This window comes from Pagrus major, chromosome 19 (assembly GCF_040436345.1).
Source record: "Pagrus major chromosome 19, Pma_NU_1.0".
NCBI classification, from domain to species: Eukaryota; Metazoa; Chordata; class Actinopteri; order Spariformes; family Sparidae; genus Pagrus; species Pagrus major.
Window position 1 is genome coordinate 22,016,681 of NC_133233.1, and position 19,339 is coordinate 22,036,019.

At 41.9% G+C, this 19,339-nt stretch overlaps 1 protein-coding gene across 1 annotated transcript in view; it reads right to left on the reverse strand.

Annotated features, from left to right (window-relative positions):
• The window catches only part of LOC141014545 (cadherin-7-like), a 106,911-nt gene that overhangs the window by 31,015 nt on the left and 56,557 nt on the right, over window positions 1–19,339 (reverse strand). The window contains exons 4-6 of the mRNA XM_073488385.1: window positions 5,619–5,786; window positions 3,541–3,728; window positions 883–1,136 (exon numbers count right to left, since the gene is read on the reverse strand). Coding sequence (XP_073344486.1) covers window positions 883–1,136; window positions 3,541–3,728; window positions 5,619–5,786 — 610 coding nt within the window. The remainder of the gene's footprint in view (window positions 1–882; window positions 1,137–3,540; window positions 3,729–5,618; window positions 5,787–19,339) is intronic.

Here is a 19,339-nt window from a genome sequence, read left to right on the forward strand (position 1 = left end):
CGACCACAAGCGGACAGCTCTAGTCACAGGTGCAAACACAACCGAGACGCATTCGAGAGCCGATCACTCAGAGGAGGTCCTGGACGCATGTGACCTCGATCTTTTAGCAGTGTTTACATACAGTACGTGTGTCCTGTCCACACTGAAGGACTGCCTACGCGACTGACATCCTCCAGAAACAGCCACAACAACAGCCAGGATGGATCTCTGAACCTGTCTTTGTTAGCAGCAGATGTTTGGGAACTTTTGCAACTTGACCATTGAACTAATAACCACAATATCCCCGGACTCTCTTCACAAATCGAGTAGTTGAGAGAGGAGAACCTTAACAAATTTTGCAAAATAGCTACAGCAAATATTCTAAATCATTCATGTCTTCCTGTGCATGGGGAACTGCTTTGACGCCCGTAGAGAAAGTCACCAGACTCCCTTTTAAGTGTTGTTTAGTTAGGAGAAGCTTAAAACATTTTGCGAAATAGTTATGGGAAATTCAGAATTATTCATGACTTCTCGCCAATTCAGCATTAGATACAACACATTAAGTTGTTTCTCATCTTGTAGTAAGTGTTGGTTTGCCTTTTTCTATGTCTAAAGTGCATCTACCTGCCAACATTTAGCAGTTTAGCACCAAACTTTGATGGTCAACGTGTCAAATTTTACAAATACTGTACACAATAACCAATATAGGCAGCTGCTTTGACGCCTGTGTGAAAATCACCAGCCTCCCTTTGAAAAATCTCTCAGTTTAGTAAGTTGTTGAGTTAGGAGAAACTATAAACTTTGTGAAACACTATCAACAACAAATTGTTAACTATTTGGGCCGTCTTGTAAATTCGGCAATGATTATACATGAAGATATTTTTTTCCTTCGCAGATCTTTACCTGATGGCATTGTTGGAGGTGTCTGGATCGTGGGCAGAGACTCTCCCGATCGAGGTGCCAACTTTGGCGTCTTCCGAAACGAACATCTTGCTAAGCGGCGAGGAGAAGACAGGTGGCTCGTTCACGTCTTCCACAGTCACCTTCACGGATGTCGTGTCGCTAAATGGGCCCAAACTCAAGAAGTTGGAGTCGATATTCCTGTTCGTGGCTTCGATTCTCAGGGAGAAGCTGCTCTTCGATTCGAAGTCGAGAGGCTAGAGGAGACAGACGAGGAACAACACATGAGCACATGTGAGAGACGTTCACTTTACTTGTCAGAAGAAGAGACGTGGCAAACACATGTTCAGATCTTGGTTGGGAAGACTTCACAGTTACGGCGGCTCCACAGTCAGTCAAGGGCAAAAGAACAGATCACATTTGTCTTTAATGTGTAAATTCATCATCATTCATACAGTGCTGAGGTATTGATCCCAATTAAAGATGTTGATTCTAAAGACCCATTACAATTTAACACAGTCATATTTAAACAAAGCCATCTGCTGATGGATTATAGTTACTTTGTGCTCTGAAAGCTATAATATTGATCCGAAGAGAGGCGCACGGTGAAAAACATTCTCAAATGAATGCTTTTTGAAACACTTTGCCATTTTTCGTCTGGAACTCCCCATCGCAACGTGTAATATACTACAGGAGAACATTGATTTGACACTTTCATTGTCAGTGACTCTCTCCAGCGTTGTAATTGTCTGTTTGGTGCAAAACAAACAAAAGGATCAAATTGGCCCATCTGCCAAGAATCGCCTGTGTCCAACAAAAGAGCGGCGGCAATGAACTGTCACACGCATGTGGCCCCCGAGGAGACTCGTCTCAAGAGCTCGGGAAAAAAAGGCTGAAAAATAAAAGCATGAGCCGCGGTGCATCCAGAAGTGAGGCAAGAATGTGCAACACATTTCCTGTGGAAGCGAATAAATGGCTTTGTTATACATTTAACTTGAGAAGTTTTTATTTATTGATGTAGGCGGATACCAGTGGCTTTATTTATAGCATCCTGGTTCACATTGTGAGAGGAGTGTTATGGTGTTAAAATGTCTCAGTGCCCTCCGTCAATCCCTACAGTGTTGTCTGTCTGCCGCCGCGGTTCAGCTAACCGTGGGATGTTTACTTCGATAAAAAGGTGTTGGAGGTAGTCGATGCTGATTTGCCATTAGTGATTATCACTTAATCAAAAGGTGGAGAAGACATTTTACATCAGGGTGAGAAGCGTAAAGCACAGCCGACACTGCCTGGTGCTTAAAGATCACAGTTTATCAAGCAAATAGTCACAACATGTCACATATACACAGTTTCATTAAGAGCAAGTTCCTGAAACTGCTCGGCATTGTGTTGGGGACTATTTTCAGCTGCGGATTAATATACATCTTGTGCTCTAGTAAATATTTACAGCAGATGGTGTATAAGGAACTCAAACTACAGTGCTCCTGTTCATGTTAATGAAGGAATACATCACCCGGTGCAGCTGTGTGACTCATTGACAATAATGGAGCTCTGTGGCAGAGGAACAACCATATCAGCCTTTAGCTAGAGAGGAAGTGCCTGTTCGTGAGATCAGTTCACTGCTGGTTTAGGACTTTTTATGGAAAGACAATTTGTTTTAATATCGGACAATGAAAAGGTCATCACATCGAGCGTTTCATATCCGTGGGTTGGCCACACGTGTAAGAATGTGTTCACTGATAAAATGTTAGCAGTTAGCACAGATATGTCCATACGCACGCATCAAAGGCTGTGTACCACACTGACATTTGTATTTACATGCTTATTAGCAGACTTTTATATCGGGAGGTGACAGGTGGAGTTAGAGGCGACCAGCTGAAGTTGCTTTTTGGCAGATGTGAGCGTAACACCACTGGATGGTTTTGAAGGAGAACTCGGGACAATTTCCAGCCATGTCTGGGACAAAAATATATTTTTGACAGGAAGTCTGAACGTGGATATTTTTGACGAGGGACCATTCGTAAGCGTGAAACGACACATCTGTTTGTTTTTTACCTCCAGCCGTGTTTGTGGCGACCAAACCGTGATCTTTTCCCAACCCTAACCAAGTGTTGTAAAGAAATGTAAAGTTTAACTTATCTGTGGTTTTACAGAAATGGGGCGGCTTTAGTGGGTCGTCTAGTAATCGGAAGGTCTCTGGCTCGAATCCCGGCTCCCCCTATCTGCATGTCGAAGTATCCTTGAGCAAGATACTGAACCCCAAATTGCTCCTGATGAGCAGTTGGCGCCCTGCATGGCAGCCTTCGCCATCAGTGTGTGAATGGGTGAATATGTCAAGTGTTGTAAAGCGCTTTGAGCGGTCCTTTGACTGGAAAAGCGTCCATTTACTTTGCTATTATTTATTCTGGCAATTCGGTTGCAAAAATAAATACATAAAGTTTTCACAGTTAGAGCTGGCAGTCAGTATGAAGGAAAGTACTTGTTGAGCACTTGCCGACAGAAAAAGAAATGCACAGAGTTGTCTGTGGATTCATACCCGTCCAATATATTCATTGCTACACCAGCTGCTCATGTGCACTTGATGTTGCTATTTCAGTCTCACTGACTCTTAGGAGATGAGGTGTAGCACCGTTTATGGGCAGAAAAGTCTGAATTAAGCATCACCTTCAGAAGGATGAGGATCCCGTCTTGCGTCTCCTCGTCTGTCGTGATGTTGAACATCCCGGGCCCGTCGCCGTCCATGATCCTGAAGTCCATCTCGGCGTTGAAGCCTATATCAGCGTCAGCCGCTTTGATTCGGGCCACCACGGATTGCACTGGCAGCGACTCCGGCACCGTGTACTGATAGTTCTCTGGAAAAAGGAAGGACAGGAGGAAAAAAAAAGGTTGGACGTGCTGTTTTTTTCCACCAGCGACTCACCTTCAAGCAGCTCAGTTTTTGTTATACCCCTTCAGCTTTGATTCGGCCGTGTCGCTTCTGAATAAATTCATGTTGCATAACTCGGACAGGCAGCAATCGTGATATACATAGGGAAAAAAAGCACTTTGCTTTGACTTCACACAGCAGCAGAGGCAGTGGAGACGGCGATTGGAAAATAAAATATGCAATTACGAAAGCAAAGACTAATTTGTTGTCAGATTTTGGCAAGTTTTACAACCAGAAGAATAAATTAGGGAAAATGTAGAAGACCAAACGCTGCATGGATGTAATGGGTTGTCTCATGGACCAAAAACAGAGAAAATAAGAAAAAGGAGACGAGTCAGGCTTCGATTCCTTTAGTACCTTTCATGGGATGAAACGTCCACTTGAAGAATCTATTACTCCCGAAACTCTCCATTGTGTTCCTTGAGCTTTTGTCTGACCCCTTGGATTTAAAGTACTCTTATAAGAATAAAGAAGGGAATCATATTCATAATCATAATCTCTCCAATCACCATGGCAGAGCTCATTACCAAACCTTTCTGTGTTCCTCACAGTGTCTCCCTCTGCCACCGTCTAAATGCTAATCTGCCTGACATTGTTTGCCGCCATGTAATCTTTATAATGGCTTTTTAATTTGCCGTGGAATAGCAGCTCTTTAAAAGACCAAAGAATTGCTTTCCTCCCTCCGTTTTGCCCCGGCACCTACCTCTTTTTCCCTTCTCGGCACACCTCACCCCCCTGCAGCCTGTCCTCTCATGCAGCTAACCTTGGCTTCTTCTCTTCCCTTCGTTTCTTCCCAGGGCTAGCTATAGCTCCTGACTATCAGCGCCGACGCTCCATAATGGTCTATCGATTCTGACCCATGACCCTGGGAGTGCGACAGCAGGAGCAAAAAAAAAAAAACCCAAACTCCTCCAAAGTCTCTTTCTTCACAGCGTGACAGCACTGGGTTAAAACGCCATTGATGACTTGTTGTGCAAACTTGAACCTTTTCTTTCCCCCCAGGGGCCAGCAAATTGACTCTGCTCCATGGCAGTCTAGTGGTGAGAGCACCAGCCAGACATTGGTCGGGCTATCAGCGGTAAACCGATTGCCGGCGCTTCGGATTATCATGAGAAGCAGTGCATGCCTTTGAATCCTAAAGCTCGGCCTGGAACCCATTAGCAACCCGTGAAATAGGCTGACAACAAAAAAACGGAGCCTGATTGATCCTGGTGTCCAACGCCAAAGCATTCCCCGAGCTCTGATGAAGAGTAAAGCAGGGTAGCTGCACACCTTGCAGGAAGGCGTTGGTAAAAAAAAAAAAAAAGTCCAAATGTTTGCTGAAAATACAAATGTAGGGAAGTTACAGAGATAAATAGAGAATGGGGTGAGGAAGGCCGTTGACATAACCTTAGAAAAAGGACGTGATAAAGTTTAATGATGAGGATTTAATGAGTGTGTTTGTCTTCTGAGATCTCTGAGTACTTCCTGTTCAACCGCACAGTGCTTGAAAAAATAATTTCCGAGTGTTGTTAGTGATATAGTAAAAATAAAATGTCTTTTCATGGGTGGATTAACAGCCCAGTCTGTTTTGTACCGCTGCATTCATTGCCTACAATACATTGTGTGCCCTCCTTTGGTTCCCGGAGTTCAAGTGGTTTTCTGCTGATAATAGATCTTTAAACCTCCATTCAACTGGAACAAAAAACATGCAAGTGAAGCGAATAGCTGGAGGTTTTCATTTTCTGATTGCTGAGTCGCTGTTCAGAACATGCCGTGCACCGCACATGACAACCTCAATCGATGCTGCAGAGACGAGCAGGAACAGGAGTCTTACTGTGAGTGAACCGAGGCGGGTTGTCGTTGACATCGGTTAGTGTGACAGTGACGGAGGTGGTGCCGGAGAGGCCGCCCATCTGGCCGACCATGTCTTTGGCCTGGATGACGAGAACATACTGGTCCCTCGTCTCCCGGTCCATGTTGGGGAGAGCTGTTCTGATGACACCTGAGGAGAGGGAGGGAGGGAGGGAGAAAAAGATGCTCTCAGTCAGCGGCTCCCAATCAGACATACTGAACCCACAGATTCTCTCAAGAACCCATCCATCCACAGTTGTAACAGGATGTAACACTAAATATAAAACTGGACAGCCGACAATAATGGTTTCATGGTTTATTTAGTCAAATTGGCATTTGTGCTATCATTATAGCTACCATTTGGAGATGCTAAACCTGGACATTTCAATTTCATTTCATTTATCCAATTCTAGCTGAGAATTTAAACTGTTTATCCAGCAGTTTTAGCTAAAAACCTCTTATCACTTAGCTAACTACAAATAAATATCTATTAAATAACTAGTCCTAGGTATATCAACCATTTATCTATTACTTTTAGCTAACTGCTACAACTGTTTAGGCCTCTTGTTAAGTTAGCTCGCTAGCTCAGTATTTTTAACAGCTGAGGCAGATTCTTTAGCTATCTATTTAACTTCCTATTTCAACCATTTGCCCATTTTAGCCAAGTGTTTCAACTTTTTATGCCAGTCCTTTAAATGAGTTATTTAGATATCAAACCATTTATCCATTAGGCTACTTTCAGCTAAGTATTTCACCTATTTATATGTTAATTTTAGCTAACTGATTGACCTGTTTACTTTAGTTGGTCGTCACGTTTTTTCCATTCCTTTTAGCTAACTATTTCCATTATTACTTTAAAAAAGCTTTCAGCCATCTACTTCATTTATCCATAAAGTTAACACATTCAAACATTTCCTTTTTTTTAGCTAAATATTCCAACTTTTTATCCACTTAGCTGGCCTATATATTTGAACTGTTAAATTGCTAATTACCATACATGTTTACACTAACTACTACTGTCAGCTATGTGACCTGTTTGTTCATCTTTCCACAGTGGGAAGAAAATATGTTTGATAAATGTTATGTTCCTGTTATTTTCATCTGTATTTTGATAATTCTTCTTCCTTCAGGAGGATCGACACTGGTCAAAAACTACAGCGCTTTAAAAGCCTCCAGTTCATGTTTGTTTTTGCAGAAAAGCATCAAAAGCACCCAAAAAAAAAAAATGACTACAAAACAAAATTACACTTCAAGCCCTGAAATTATTTTAACTACTAGTTGACAAGTACAACACTCAAGTACTGGAAGGATTCATGTCGAAATGTCTGTTCTAAAGATAAATTCAGACTGCGGAAACGTGTTCACTTCAAGTCCTCAAGCAGTAATTATAAGAAAACATGACTTGGGGTTAATGTGGGGTGCCCATAATGGCTGGTTGCTTGTTTACACAACAGCAATGAATCGTGACTCTTATGTGCCCTCAAACATGCTGTCACTCCAAACTGTTTAGTAGTCTGACATATGACGAGATTAAGACATTGTCAGAAAAAGTGAGCACATGCAAGGGGACATTTTCGCCGCCAGGGGAGACATTATCTGTCTGTCCCCACTGTCATGATTGATCTCTATCAGAAAAGGATCAGAGATGTGACAACACTGGCATCAAATGACTGGCATTTGTCTGTAGTTGCCTGTTTGCACCTTTCGCTGGCGCATGAATCTGCCAAGATGTGGTACGCATGAACGAAATACTAAAAAGCTCGACCAGAAATCTTTTCATTAATGACATTTTTCCAATCTCAACTTTATCTCTCGACTACAAAGATGATAATTCCAGAGAAATTAACGGCGCGCATTTAAATGCAAAGAAAAAGTGTCCTAATCCTTCAGAAGCAATCACTGTTGCCTCCAAAGTTAATGACTTACCACACAATGTGTTTCATTCATTAAATGGCACTTATTAAAGATTCTTAGGGAACATGGGAGATTACTCATTACGGACCCCACAAAGCCACGGCACACAGTTGCCGAATAAATGAATCATTCTTAGCCGCTTTATCACATTCACAGTCTGATGAAGCAGATCAAAGAGGGGGCTCTTGCTTAAGAGTTTGGCACCTGAAAAATTTCCTCATAATCCTTTAAATTACACACAAATTTGACATGTAATTGAGGCCCACTCTCACGAGGAAGGGGAGAAAAAAACGGTGTACTTATTTGCTCATTACATGTACGGAAGAATTCTCAATCAGCCGTGCCCTTGACGAGGACTGTGTTGTTTTTAGACGTGATTAGGCGACCGAGGATGTTTGCAGATTTCACCGGCTGATTTGAAGAGGTAGATTTATACCTTTTATCCACTCCTAACTGCTGACAGACGTGGTTGGTAGCTAGCTGGTGAGCATAGTGGGAGTTTTTTAGCAGCTTAAGAGCCAGATATTTTCCTCACAGAGCTAAAGAGAGTTAATATCAGACTTTAATTTAGCAAATGTTAAGAAAACATGAATAAATACTGTTAAATCTGATAATCTTGGCTGTTTCTGCTTGGTCTTCACTCCCTTCATCTACCGGCTCATGGCATATTCACCACATGTTTAGCCTACACATGCCCGAGGCCAATAAAGTTATTTTCCAGGCGTGTTAGTTACACATAAATCCCATTATTTGGTATGTGAGAGGTCTCTGTATAGTAATAAAGGTTTTATGCAATTTCAAAGTGGCGATTTTTGCCTGCACGTCCACAAGTTTCCACTTATAAGCTAAAATCTGATTAGATAGCTGTGAATATCAGTCTCTGCATTAACACCGACACTGTTATATTAATACTAATAATAAAAATGCTCTGGGTGATACAAACAGCATGTTTACTCTCCTTGGCTCGACTTGCTGTGATTTTCTGCTTTTTTAATACATTTTCTGTTCCCTACGTTTGGTTTCGATCGGTTATTCGATGCTATAAAAAGGGGAAGTGATGTCATGAGTCACAGCTCGGACTCTGGCTCCAGATGACATCACTAGCACGAGACGGCAGCGTTGGTATCTGGGATGTTTTTGTACAGTGGGAGGAATAAAGATACGTCATCCTTCTTCATTTATCTCAATGGTTTATTGGAAATTTGGACGGATCCAGGAATTTGGCGTGTACTAGAAAATGTTTACATGCATTACGTTCGACAAACACATTATTTTTTTTACATCCTGTCCAGCTTCTCTATTCACCCTCTTGTCTGTGATGTTCCTTTTTGGTGCCTGTCTCTTTAAGGCCCCCCCTCCAAGCAAGCCAGATCTGCTCTGATTGGACAGGTCTCACAGGCCTGAGCAAGGCACCACCCGCTGTGTTCCTGCATCCGCTCTGCCGGTGTTTCTGAAGCCTTGACTGTACTGGGGGCGTGGCTTAGGGCAGTGACTGTGCACTTGTGACATCACAACCTTACAGAGGTCCTAACGGCTCGTTTAAAGACAGCTTCTGAATATATATTTTCGTTCGTTTCTCAGGGAACGATGCATTGATCATGATGAAAAAAGGTTGCTATTGAAGTTGGCTCGATTGAATTAAAGGTAGCTGTCGGGCCTTGGTGGAGGTTTGCGCTCTCCTGAGTGCCATTACACTGCGACCATGGATGCATACATAATAAAATATTTGACATTGAACAAAAGGGAAAAAAAAATATGATGTAAAATATACCTCCAACAGATTTCTGATGAATCACCAACGTGATGAAGGTCCACCATTTCCAGCACTGTGTGTGTGAGGATCGTGTTCTGTTTTGACTGAGTTACGACCCGCGCCGACAGGTGCTGTAATTTATCCGGGCGTGAAAACCACCTCACCGCATGTCTTAACCGACCCTCAGTCCCGCTTTATCCTGCGCTAAGTCTGGTTCTCACAAGAATAGCGCAAGTACGAGCACACACTCTCTCACACACACACACACACTTAGTGTTTGTAATTAAGCTCACTCGAGGAACAAGGGACGAAGGACAAACAAATCAAGAAAAGTGGGTCAGAAGACTTCAAGAGAGGAATGAAGACGCCTTTTGACCGTCAACCGCGGCTGTACTTGAAAATAAACAATTCCATTAAGTGTTTAATTTTCTCTCTCTCTGCCATCCTTTATTAATGTCATCACAGCCCCTCCAGCTGAAAACTGTTATTGGCTGCTCTGACTAAATGGCTCAGTTAGCTAAATTATAGTGAGCCGGCCGCTTCTTTTTCTCCCAAGTCTCTGCCAGTGGGCTTACAGTGGGATGACGCCGGTCAATAAAGCAATAATCTTTTGCTGTTGCTCTACAAAACATGCCATTTTCAGTCCTGAATCAAATAATGAACAGTGGGGCGCTGTCATACAGCACTGGGGGGGAGGGGGGGGGAACACGGCTGCCTCTCTCTCCTTCAGTTAAGCCTCAACGACAAAGTCAAAACATGTCATCTGTTTCTTTCTTATTTATTTTTTTATTTTTTTTGAAAGCCTTATGCTTTTATGCCGGGAATACAGGCATCAGATATTCACCCATCTGCTCCGTTTATCCCTTGCATCCCTTCCCTCCATCCACCCATTCATCACTCCTCCGGTTCGCCTCTTCCACAGTGTAACCTGGTAGCCAATTAAAGAGCACCACCACTGCTCTGGTGCCTGCTGCCGTGACACCTGTGAACCCTGTTTACTGGGTTGCATCAGAGAGGTTACTTCCAGCCTTCAATCCAGCGCCGCTCCCTTAATACTGGCTAGACACAAACAAAAAGAAAACTTTTCTGTTCTCCACTTCCCATACAACATCACCACAGGGACAAAGCATGCATGTCTAGACTTGAAAGGGGGCATCTTTAAACATTCAGGAGAAGTAGAAGCTGGATAATGGTTGGGCTGTAATAACAGCTGCAACGGGTGGCACCTAAAAGGTGAAATAAAGTAGAGAAAGATGTTAAGATTGTGGAGCCGGCAGTGAGACAAATAAATGATCTCACTAAGCCATAGATAGGCTTCACACACAATTGATATACTTATTTAATATCAGCTTGGTGTGTTGGAGCCTGAGAGTTATTGGCTGTGGTTAATGATGCCATGAATCCTGATTCCTAGGAAAGAAAAAAAAAAAAAAAAACAGCGACATGTTTCTCCTCCCGCCCGGCCAGAAGCACACATACTTCTCACCGAGCGACACGACTAATCCACACGGCGATGTTGCAAGGCTGTTGTTTGTCTGCTGGGTGCCAGTCCCCCCCCTCGCTCTCTATCTCTGTTACCCCGTGCGGCGCTGGTGTCATTCCTGGGGAGAGGCGATGATTAAAATCCTTCTGTCGCTATCACGGCACGGCCTCGCATTGCGCCGTGACTCCTTTGCCTCCGGTGCAAGCCAGACGCATTGTAGCCGCGCATTTATCTAGCTGTCTCCACACCACTGGCGGCAGACGGGTGGGCCACGCTCCCTGCTAAAGCCCAGATACTTGACATTTGTCTTGGGAAGAGGAAATAAAAGTGCAGACTTTCGGAGGAACCCTCTGGCTCTGCGAGCAGCTATGAGAGGTACTGATGAAGGTGATGAACACTTAAACATGAAGGGTGCAGTATGTGATTTGCCGAAGCCTCGGGCGGTCCACTTACAAGGAATAGATCCTATAACACAAAAAAACAGGCCATACAAACAGGGAATAAAACCTCCAGCCTGGGTAGTTTATTACTGAGTGACATTCAAGCATCAGGCTCTAATCACGGGTCACTGTACCGACCAGGGGATCCAGGAGTGTGAAAGGACCGAGTGATGCTGCAGCACAAAGTGTTCAAACCTTTAGTTAAGTCAAACATGTTACAAAGGAACAATATCCATTTATTCGAGTTGTACGGCTGAAAGGGGAAGTGTGCTCTCCTGTGCACACATGCAGGTGTGGGTGTTTGTTTGTGATTGGAATTGAAAAATTGCATCTCCCTCTCGATATTACAGGAGGCAGCCAGATTTATATCTAGCCTTCAGCTGTAATGTTCTCGATTTAGTGCAGCCACCACAACGAGGATCTGGTGCGGGGGAACAACCACAACACGTCTCAAAGAAAAGCACACCGGGTTTTTAAATATCCAACAGCTGATACTGATGCTATTTACTTACCTTTACATTATGTTTTGCTACCACTGATATATTGAAACTTTACATGTCATGGCGTTGGGATTTAGTTTAGTTGCTTCCTGTTTTATTTTGTTGCTTTCCACTTCCTGTCTTTGTCTTTTTCCTGCTTTTTCCTGCTTTGGCTTAGTTAATCAGCCCCCGAGTATTTAAGCAGTGGTGGAAACAGGACTGAAAATCTCTACTCAAGTACGAGTAAAGTTACATTACTGAAATATTACTCAGTTACATAAGTATTCTTCTTAAACTCTGCTCAAAGTATATCTTACATTTAGTTGTCTGTGTGTCAGTATTTTTATTGACCTGTCTGTGATCAGGAAGCCTTATTGGCTACAAAAATGTAATTTAATTAATTCAAATTGTACTTTTTTTTAAGTTGACGTAATTAGTTACTACCACCCCCGTATCTAAGTCTGTTTTTCCTTCACCGTTGGTTCATAATTGTTCCCTGTGTCTGCTCCTCTGTTGTCGCCTGTGTTCCAGCTTGTGTTCCCCGGGGGCCTCTTTGCCTTTTCGTTGCCAGTTTTTCTGTCGCCTGCCTTTCTGTTATTTGCATCTTGGATTTTGGAATTCAGTTTTGTCATTGTTTTGTTTTCTTGAAGTTCAATTTTCAATTTAATGTTGTGACAACACTGTGTTTATGGTCTGGTTGGGTTTAGGTCAGGAAAAGCTCACGTTTTGGCTTAAAATACCTGATTTTGTCACCAAAAACACAGCTGGATATTCTCCCGAGGTCTCTTTAAAAATATCCGCCTGTGTTACTAGTCTCGAACTGCAGTCACTGGTTTGCCAGCCTTCTTGCCTGTAACTCCACCACCATCCCCTCCACCTTCTGATATGACAGTCAGGTCATGTAAAGTGAACGTGATATGACACGTTTTGTAGAAACGTCAACGTGGTAAGTAGCCGCTGACATGTACAAATGTTAATAATACAGAAAAAGAAGTCGAGTATTGGTATCGGCAAATATCGTCTCCTTCTGACCTCCGCGTTAGAATATCACACGTGATGATTACACGAGGGTCTGGACGTGGCCTTTTCCCTTTATTTGGCTGAGTCCATCTAATTAGATTCTCAGGCTGAGAAAAAAAAAACACAAAGCTCAGTCCATCCAGCCTCCTCTCACCTGAGTGCCTGTCATATTCAGATGTCACAGTCGTGTCGCTGTGAGAGGCAGGCCGTGTCACATCTTAAATACCCCCTTTAGGATGTAATTAATCCTCTCATTCAGGCACCTGGCACTTCCCACTAACTAAATTCTTCTCTTGTTATTCCAGCCATTGAGGTTTGCGAGCATGCATGCATGCTTAGCAGCGCTAATGTGCGCGGATAATTGTCTCTGGAGGACTTGCCATATCGCCAAGGTGTATGGAGCTGGAGGCAGCTGTTCAAACCTCCTTGAGCCTGCCATCAATTAGAAGGCAGTCCTTAACAGCAGTAGCGTTTTCAGCGTCACCTTCAAACTAAACTAGAAGCTATCAATCAATATATTTTACAAAATCATGTCTTAACTGAGCACCTTTAGGCGCAGCAACGTATGTGTTTTGCAGACATTATACGTTGCTTGGAAGTTATTGGAGCTATTCAGGATTAAGTACTTTTTTTTCCCCAAGGGCACCTTGTAGATTCAATTTGGGATTAAGAACCAGAGTAAAGAGACTTGTTAGACGACAGAGAGCCAGGATGCTACCATCCTAACACCAGGTCACACACATCAGCCTCCCCCCGCCCCCACCCTGACCATTAGCCCCGTGCCACTTAATCGCTAGTGCAGTATTGCAGTGTGGAGCTTAGAGTGTATTTCAGCGCCGGCACTTTGTCAAAGTCACCCTCTGCTATGGCCCAGGCGTGTGCCGCAAATGGGACTAATTAGTAACTCGCAAAGACAGAAGCACAACGCTCATCCCACAACGCTCAATCGTCGGGCTGCCGTCGAGAAGCCGGTCGTCTCACCCCCGGAGTGTATTCTGTAAGATACATGGTATTGACAATATGTTAAAAACTAACAGTTAACACAAACAATGTGGTCCCTTTCACAGCCAACAAAGAGGGTTGACACCATATTCAACACCCGTAACACCATTTAAACTGAGACTATGGAGCTATTGAGAGGAAATAACACAATTCTTCTTCTCTTAGAAAAGACACAATTCAATACGCCGAGGAGTTTTTTCTGCTTCCAGAGTCGTACTTGTTCTGTTATGACCAGCAGCTCATGGCGGTTAATGTTTGATGCTTCTCTACTTGTACTACTGTTAGACAAAGTTTCAACATGCCACATTTCAATGGTGTAAAACAAACAACTGATGCAAGGGAATCATGGAAAATGAAACCAGTCTGATGGATCAACCCTGCAAGCAGAGGTGGGAAGTAACAACGTGCAAATACTCAGGTATCTGTACTTTACTTGAGTATTTATTTCCCTGACATCTTTTGACTTTTCCTCCCTACATTTGAACACAAATATCTGTACTTTCTGCTCCTTACATTTTCAAGACAGGCACGTCAGGCACGTCGACGCTGAACTTATCAGTGCGTATCACGCCTGGCAGACGCAGCAAGATTAAATCACAAAAAAAGACGCAACGAGATGGAAACAGACAGACATGGAGGCCAGGATTTTCTTATTCTCTCACTCTGTTGCTGCTCGGGACGCTGTATCAACACATAATGTCGGTATTTGACGTCCTGGGATATGAGACTCAACAATCAACTATCAGCCCGGTGTGTTTATGAACAGCTCAGACAAATCCTGTACAAATGTCCTTCAGAGGGATACTTCACTTTGATACTCTGGGTACATTTCAGAGCCTGTACTTTATTACTTTTATTTTAAGTTGAATCAGTACTTCTTTTCTTCACACATGTATTTGTATTTCTACTTGACGAGATAATATGTGTACTTTTGTCACTTCTGCCTGCAAGCAGCAAGCTACGTTTGTTTTGCTTTACTTGCTCATTGCTCATTTCTTTTTCCAGTGTTTGACAAACAGTGATTTTCTGCACCTTTTCAAGACTATCATTTGAAGTCTTGCTCTATTGGATTATATGTTGGTCGAGTTATTTTCCCCAACACAAACTCTGATTTGACTATTAATTTTGGATTTGGCTGTCCCACAGGTGACGTCTCAACCAAGCGGAGCGGCAAAGATGAATCGATCAGGTGTCAAATATGAAACTGATCACCAACAATTTCAGTAATAGATTAATCTGAGTAGTTTTTTAAGAAAAAATGTGAATATTTTCTGTTTGAAACCAGGGAGGTGGCTACTTAGAAGGGTCCTGCAAATATAAACAAAGTAAAACAGTATGAAATTGTGTTGACCTTTCTGTACAGTTTGTTTTTCAGTTTATTCAGTCAAGAAAATCAATCAGTGCAGATTTTTCTCTTCTGATTAATTCTTCACCAAGACTACATAGTGCACCTTTAAGTCTAACCAAGGACTCTTGGCATTACCAGACCACATACAGTCAGACTGCAGCAGCAACACCTCTCATTGTAAAGTGCAGATTTAAAATATGATCACCTACACAAAGGGAAAGTATACTAGGAACATGAGGTGCCTGAGCAATGGAGCAAGTAGAGAAAATGAATCCCCATTATTGACTTCGGGTAGGTGAGTTTATGGTTTTGCTTCCCCATTTAAAGAAACTTATCATCTTAAAGTATACACTTATATTTAAGCTGCATATATCAATAATCATTTACTATTTTCAGCACCTGAGAAATAAGGTGCCAAGTCATAAAAAAATCACCACCTTCTGAGTTCTTCCAGTTGAACCTTTCCCTCATCGTTTACAGCATACTTTGACTCTCGCTCATCGTTCGCCACGGCATGCTTTGACTGTCAATCGCAGTGTCGATCCACACAGAAGTCGGACTATTTTTTAAGGGTGAGAAACAGGTGAGGAAGCTAAAAGTAGGATTTTGCTGTCGCCAAAATGCCAAACCGATTTGCGAGTCAACATCTGGAACCTTTGCCAGCCCGCCCACCTAACGTTAGCTTGGTGATTGGACAGTTTTGGGCTGTGGACATTTGCAAATTAGCAGAATCAAATGCAACATGGTTTAGCACTAACTTAACATTGGACAGTGTGCCTAGAGGGCATTTATAATTTACCCAGTTTTTACTGAACCACTATATCCTCTTGGTGATTTTGTCCAATTATGATCAATGTCTCACTCCAGCACTACTAGCTTAATAAGACATGTGAGTTCACAGATAATGGCTAAATATGTCCAAGGACAAGTTTTTTTTCCATCAGATATCTTAGTTGTAACAAGATTGAGCTAGCTAAGCAGTACTGTGTTTATATGTGTGGTATTCAGTTAAGGAAATCCCACAATCAGTTAGCTTAAGGCTGACTCAACAGGGACTGGAAATCGCCTCTGTAGCTAGGTCATCACTAAGGATCAGCCTACTTTCTGGGGTAGTAAACTAGGTTTCATTACAAATATGAGAGAGTTTTCCAGTTATTAGTCAGACCCAATGTATTTCCAGAGAGACAGAAATAACTCTAGCAAAAAGATTTTCTATTTTGAGAGCTAATTGCCCCACAACATGAATTCATTTTGATTTTAGGATATCTCTTGTTTTGTTGGTAAGACTTGTATAATTGCCTCGTTCCTGACTCCATCAATGTTGTGCCACTAATAACAGCAAAGCACACTGTCATGGTCCTAGGTTTTAGGTTTTAATCCAGTTGAGTTTTATTTCATGTTTTTCTTTCCACTTCCTGTCTTTGTCTGTTTTCCCGCCCCTTTTCTGTGTATATCCTTGTTTATTTGCTCATCAGCCCTTATGTATTCAAGTCTTTGTTTTCCTTTACTTGCTTAATCTGTTTTGACCCTGTGTTCCTGATTTGTTCCCTATGGCTTCATGGTTTAGTTCATTTTTGAACGTTTAAAACTAAAATCCTTCAATATTGCACCTCTAAATCTCCTACATTACCCACAATACAACTTAGCCACTGAGCAACATGAGTGGAGGCAGTTTATCAGAATACATTCAGCTTCGTCTGGAGCCACAAAAGGCTTTACACTTCCTTTTTCACATATGCAGTAGCACTCCTAAAGACCTGTAAACACACTTTAATGTGTAAAATGACCCTGTGTTAAGTTACCCTTTAATCCAAGAGGTTAGGTGGTGTAGAAATGAAGAAAATGTGGTTTAAATTCCATTTTTGCGACACACCTAAAAAGCAAAATGCAGTGCAAGCACATTCTGTGTTCTTGTGATTGACATTTTTCAGCAAAGACCTCTATAAACCTCGCTAGATTCCTACCTGGGAGAAAAACTGAGAAAGTAAAATGTCAAGATGCAAACAAATGTTAAATACAGGAGTCACTCTTAAGAATACGGTAGACTGGCATTTGCTGACATCTCTGCATCACGTCTCAACCACAGTGCTGATTGTTTGTAAAGTGACGGTATGTCATGTAGCACAAATAAACTTAGCATCACGATCTACTGTTGGAGGATACAGGCCACTTACAGTAAGCAATCGTAACCCCAAAAAGCTTTCGAAATATCAACCTTGGGATTTAAAACTCCACTTAGCTTAATGAAAAACACGTCATGAGCCGAGGCTGTGAAAGAATGAGCTCCGGTCATTGAGCCGGACGGGTCTCAAGAAAAACATGACATGAGAGTAATGGGGACTTTATGGGGCAGACATGCTGTTTGAACATCACTTAAGTAAATGTCGGCTCTCGCTCTAATTGGTATTGGTGTCAGGGAGCCTCACATGAGACTCGTCGATGGGTTTGTGCGCAAACCTTGTTAAAGATCACTGAACAGCCGGAGGCGAGTGGTCAAGACTCAGTTCCGTCCCTGTTTTAGGAGTTTCTGCCAAACACAACATGATAAATGATGCCTCCTTTTTTTATTCATTTTTTTAGATCTTCATGATCAGAATTTTAATTAATCTTAAAATAATCAAATACATGATAACAAGGTCAGCTAGCAGATTTCACAAGGTATGGGATTTCTTGTTTTGATAGGCTTAAATCTCTAATAACTTAAGACGTTTGTTTTGTTTATGCACTTACCAGACTTCAACGTGTACTTAAATATTCAATTTAATTGAGATAATTGTATTAATTGTGCCTATAATAACTTGACCATGTGTATCCATGCTGCACTGTATTATGATTATTATTATATATATATTTATTTTCATATTTTATTCTCTTTTAATTTAACCACATGGACTCTAAATAATGTGATGGAAGGGTCGGGATAAGAGGGAAAAATAAAAAGCATACTTGTTTTCGTACTACACTGTCAAACAATGAAGAGATACTTAACAACAATGGTGGCAGTAGAAAGATGTAAATATTTTACTACTTAATTAATGAATAATATACTTAACAACTTAACACAAATAAGAAGAAGCAGAAATTAAATCAATATTTCACTGCTGGGAAGATGGCTTCTGCATAAAACTGGGCTGTCTATACAGTAAAAAGATGTAAATGTGTTTTAAATTGGTGAGAAAAAGGGCTGTGGTGTTTCCATTTTGCTCAGAAGGTAGACAACCTACAACAACCAGAATGCACTGCACCGCACCGGACCAATAAACTTGGTTTAAGCTCCTTATCCATTTTGAAACAGGGAACAGTAAAGCAGCCAGCTGGTAGCAAACACCGTCGTATTACAGCTAAATTGTCCACTAAAATAGCCTCACAATACAGAAACAACATGGTGACCACTTCCAGTTCACAATCTTTCACTTTTGCAGCTAAACAGTATGCGAAAATGTGTTTCTGAAAACATTTTACACAAGAAATCGAAGGAAATCTAACTAACTTAATGAACACAATCATAATCATGGCAGGTCACTTTTTGTTTGTTTATCGAATATCAAAATGTGCACGTTCGAGGGGAACCAGAAAATAGTCTGCCCAGTGTTATCTATCCATTTAATCAGGCCCTGATCAGGGGGGATTTTTGCTGGCTAGAGAATGGGTGATCTGGGTTTAGGCAAAATGGAGAGAAGTTTACCATTGTTTATTTAGGCTGCCGACATGGCAGCGACACAAAGCTGGTTGAAAATCTGCAAAGTTCCTGTCTAAATATCTTTTAAGTGAGATAAGTTGCCTGTGGATAACTTAACCACAGCTGATACTCTGTGATAAATGTAATTAAAGAGGAGGAAGTGCTGTGATTTTTCAAAAAATGTCACACGACTAAGCCACAAATAGAGACATAAATATAAAAGGCAGCGTATTTGTAAAAGGGACTACAGTGCTGAAAGTTGATGACAATGCAGGAGCTCGGTTTTTCAAAAGGGAACCAGCCGAGCATTATTTAGCAGCATAAATTTTTATTTCCCCAAGGTAGTCCTTCTTGAAAGGTAACTAAATTAAGATGAAGACGAAGGTAAGCGGGTGAGCACTTCCTAATATTTCTCTCAATTACAGTTGTGTCTCGTACTTTTTCAGGGAGCAATATAAGGAAGAAACTAAAAATAAAACTTCAAAAAACTCGTGTAAACCAACAGAGACTTCTCTGCAGTAATGATGCTGCTATGAAAGCCTGCAGGATTTCACCTCCTGACACGCGAGTTACTCCTCTATAAGCC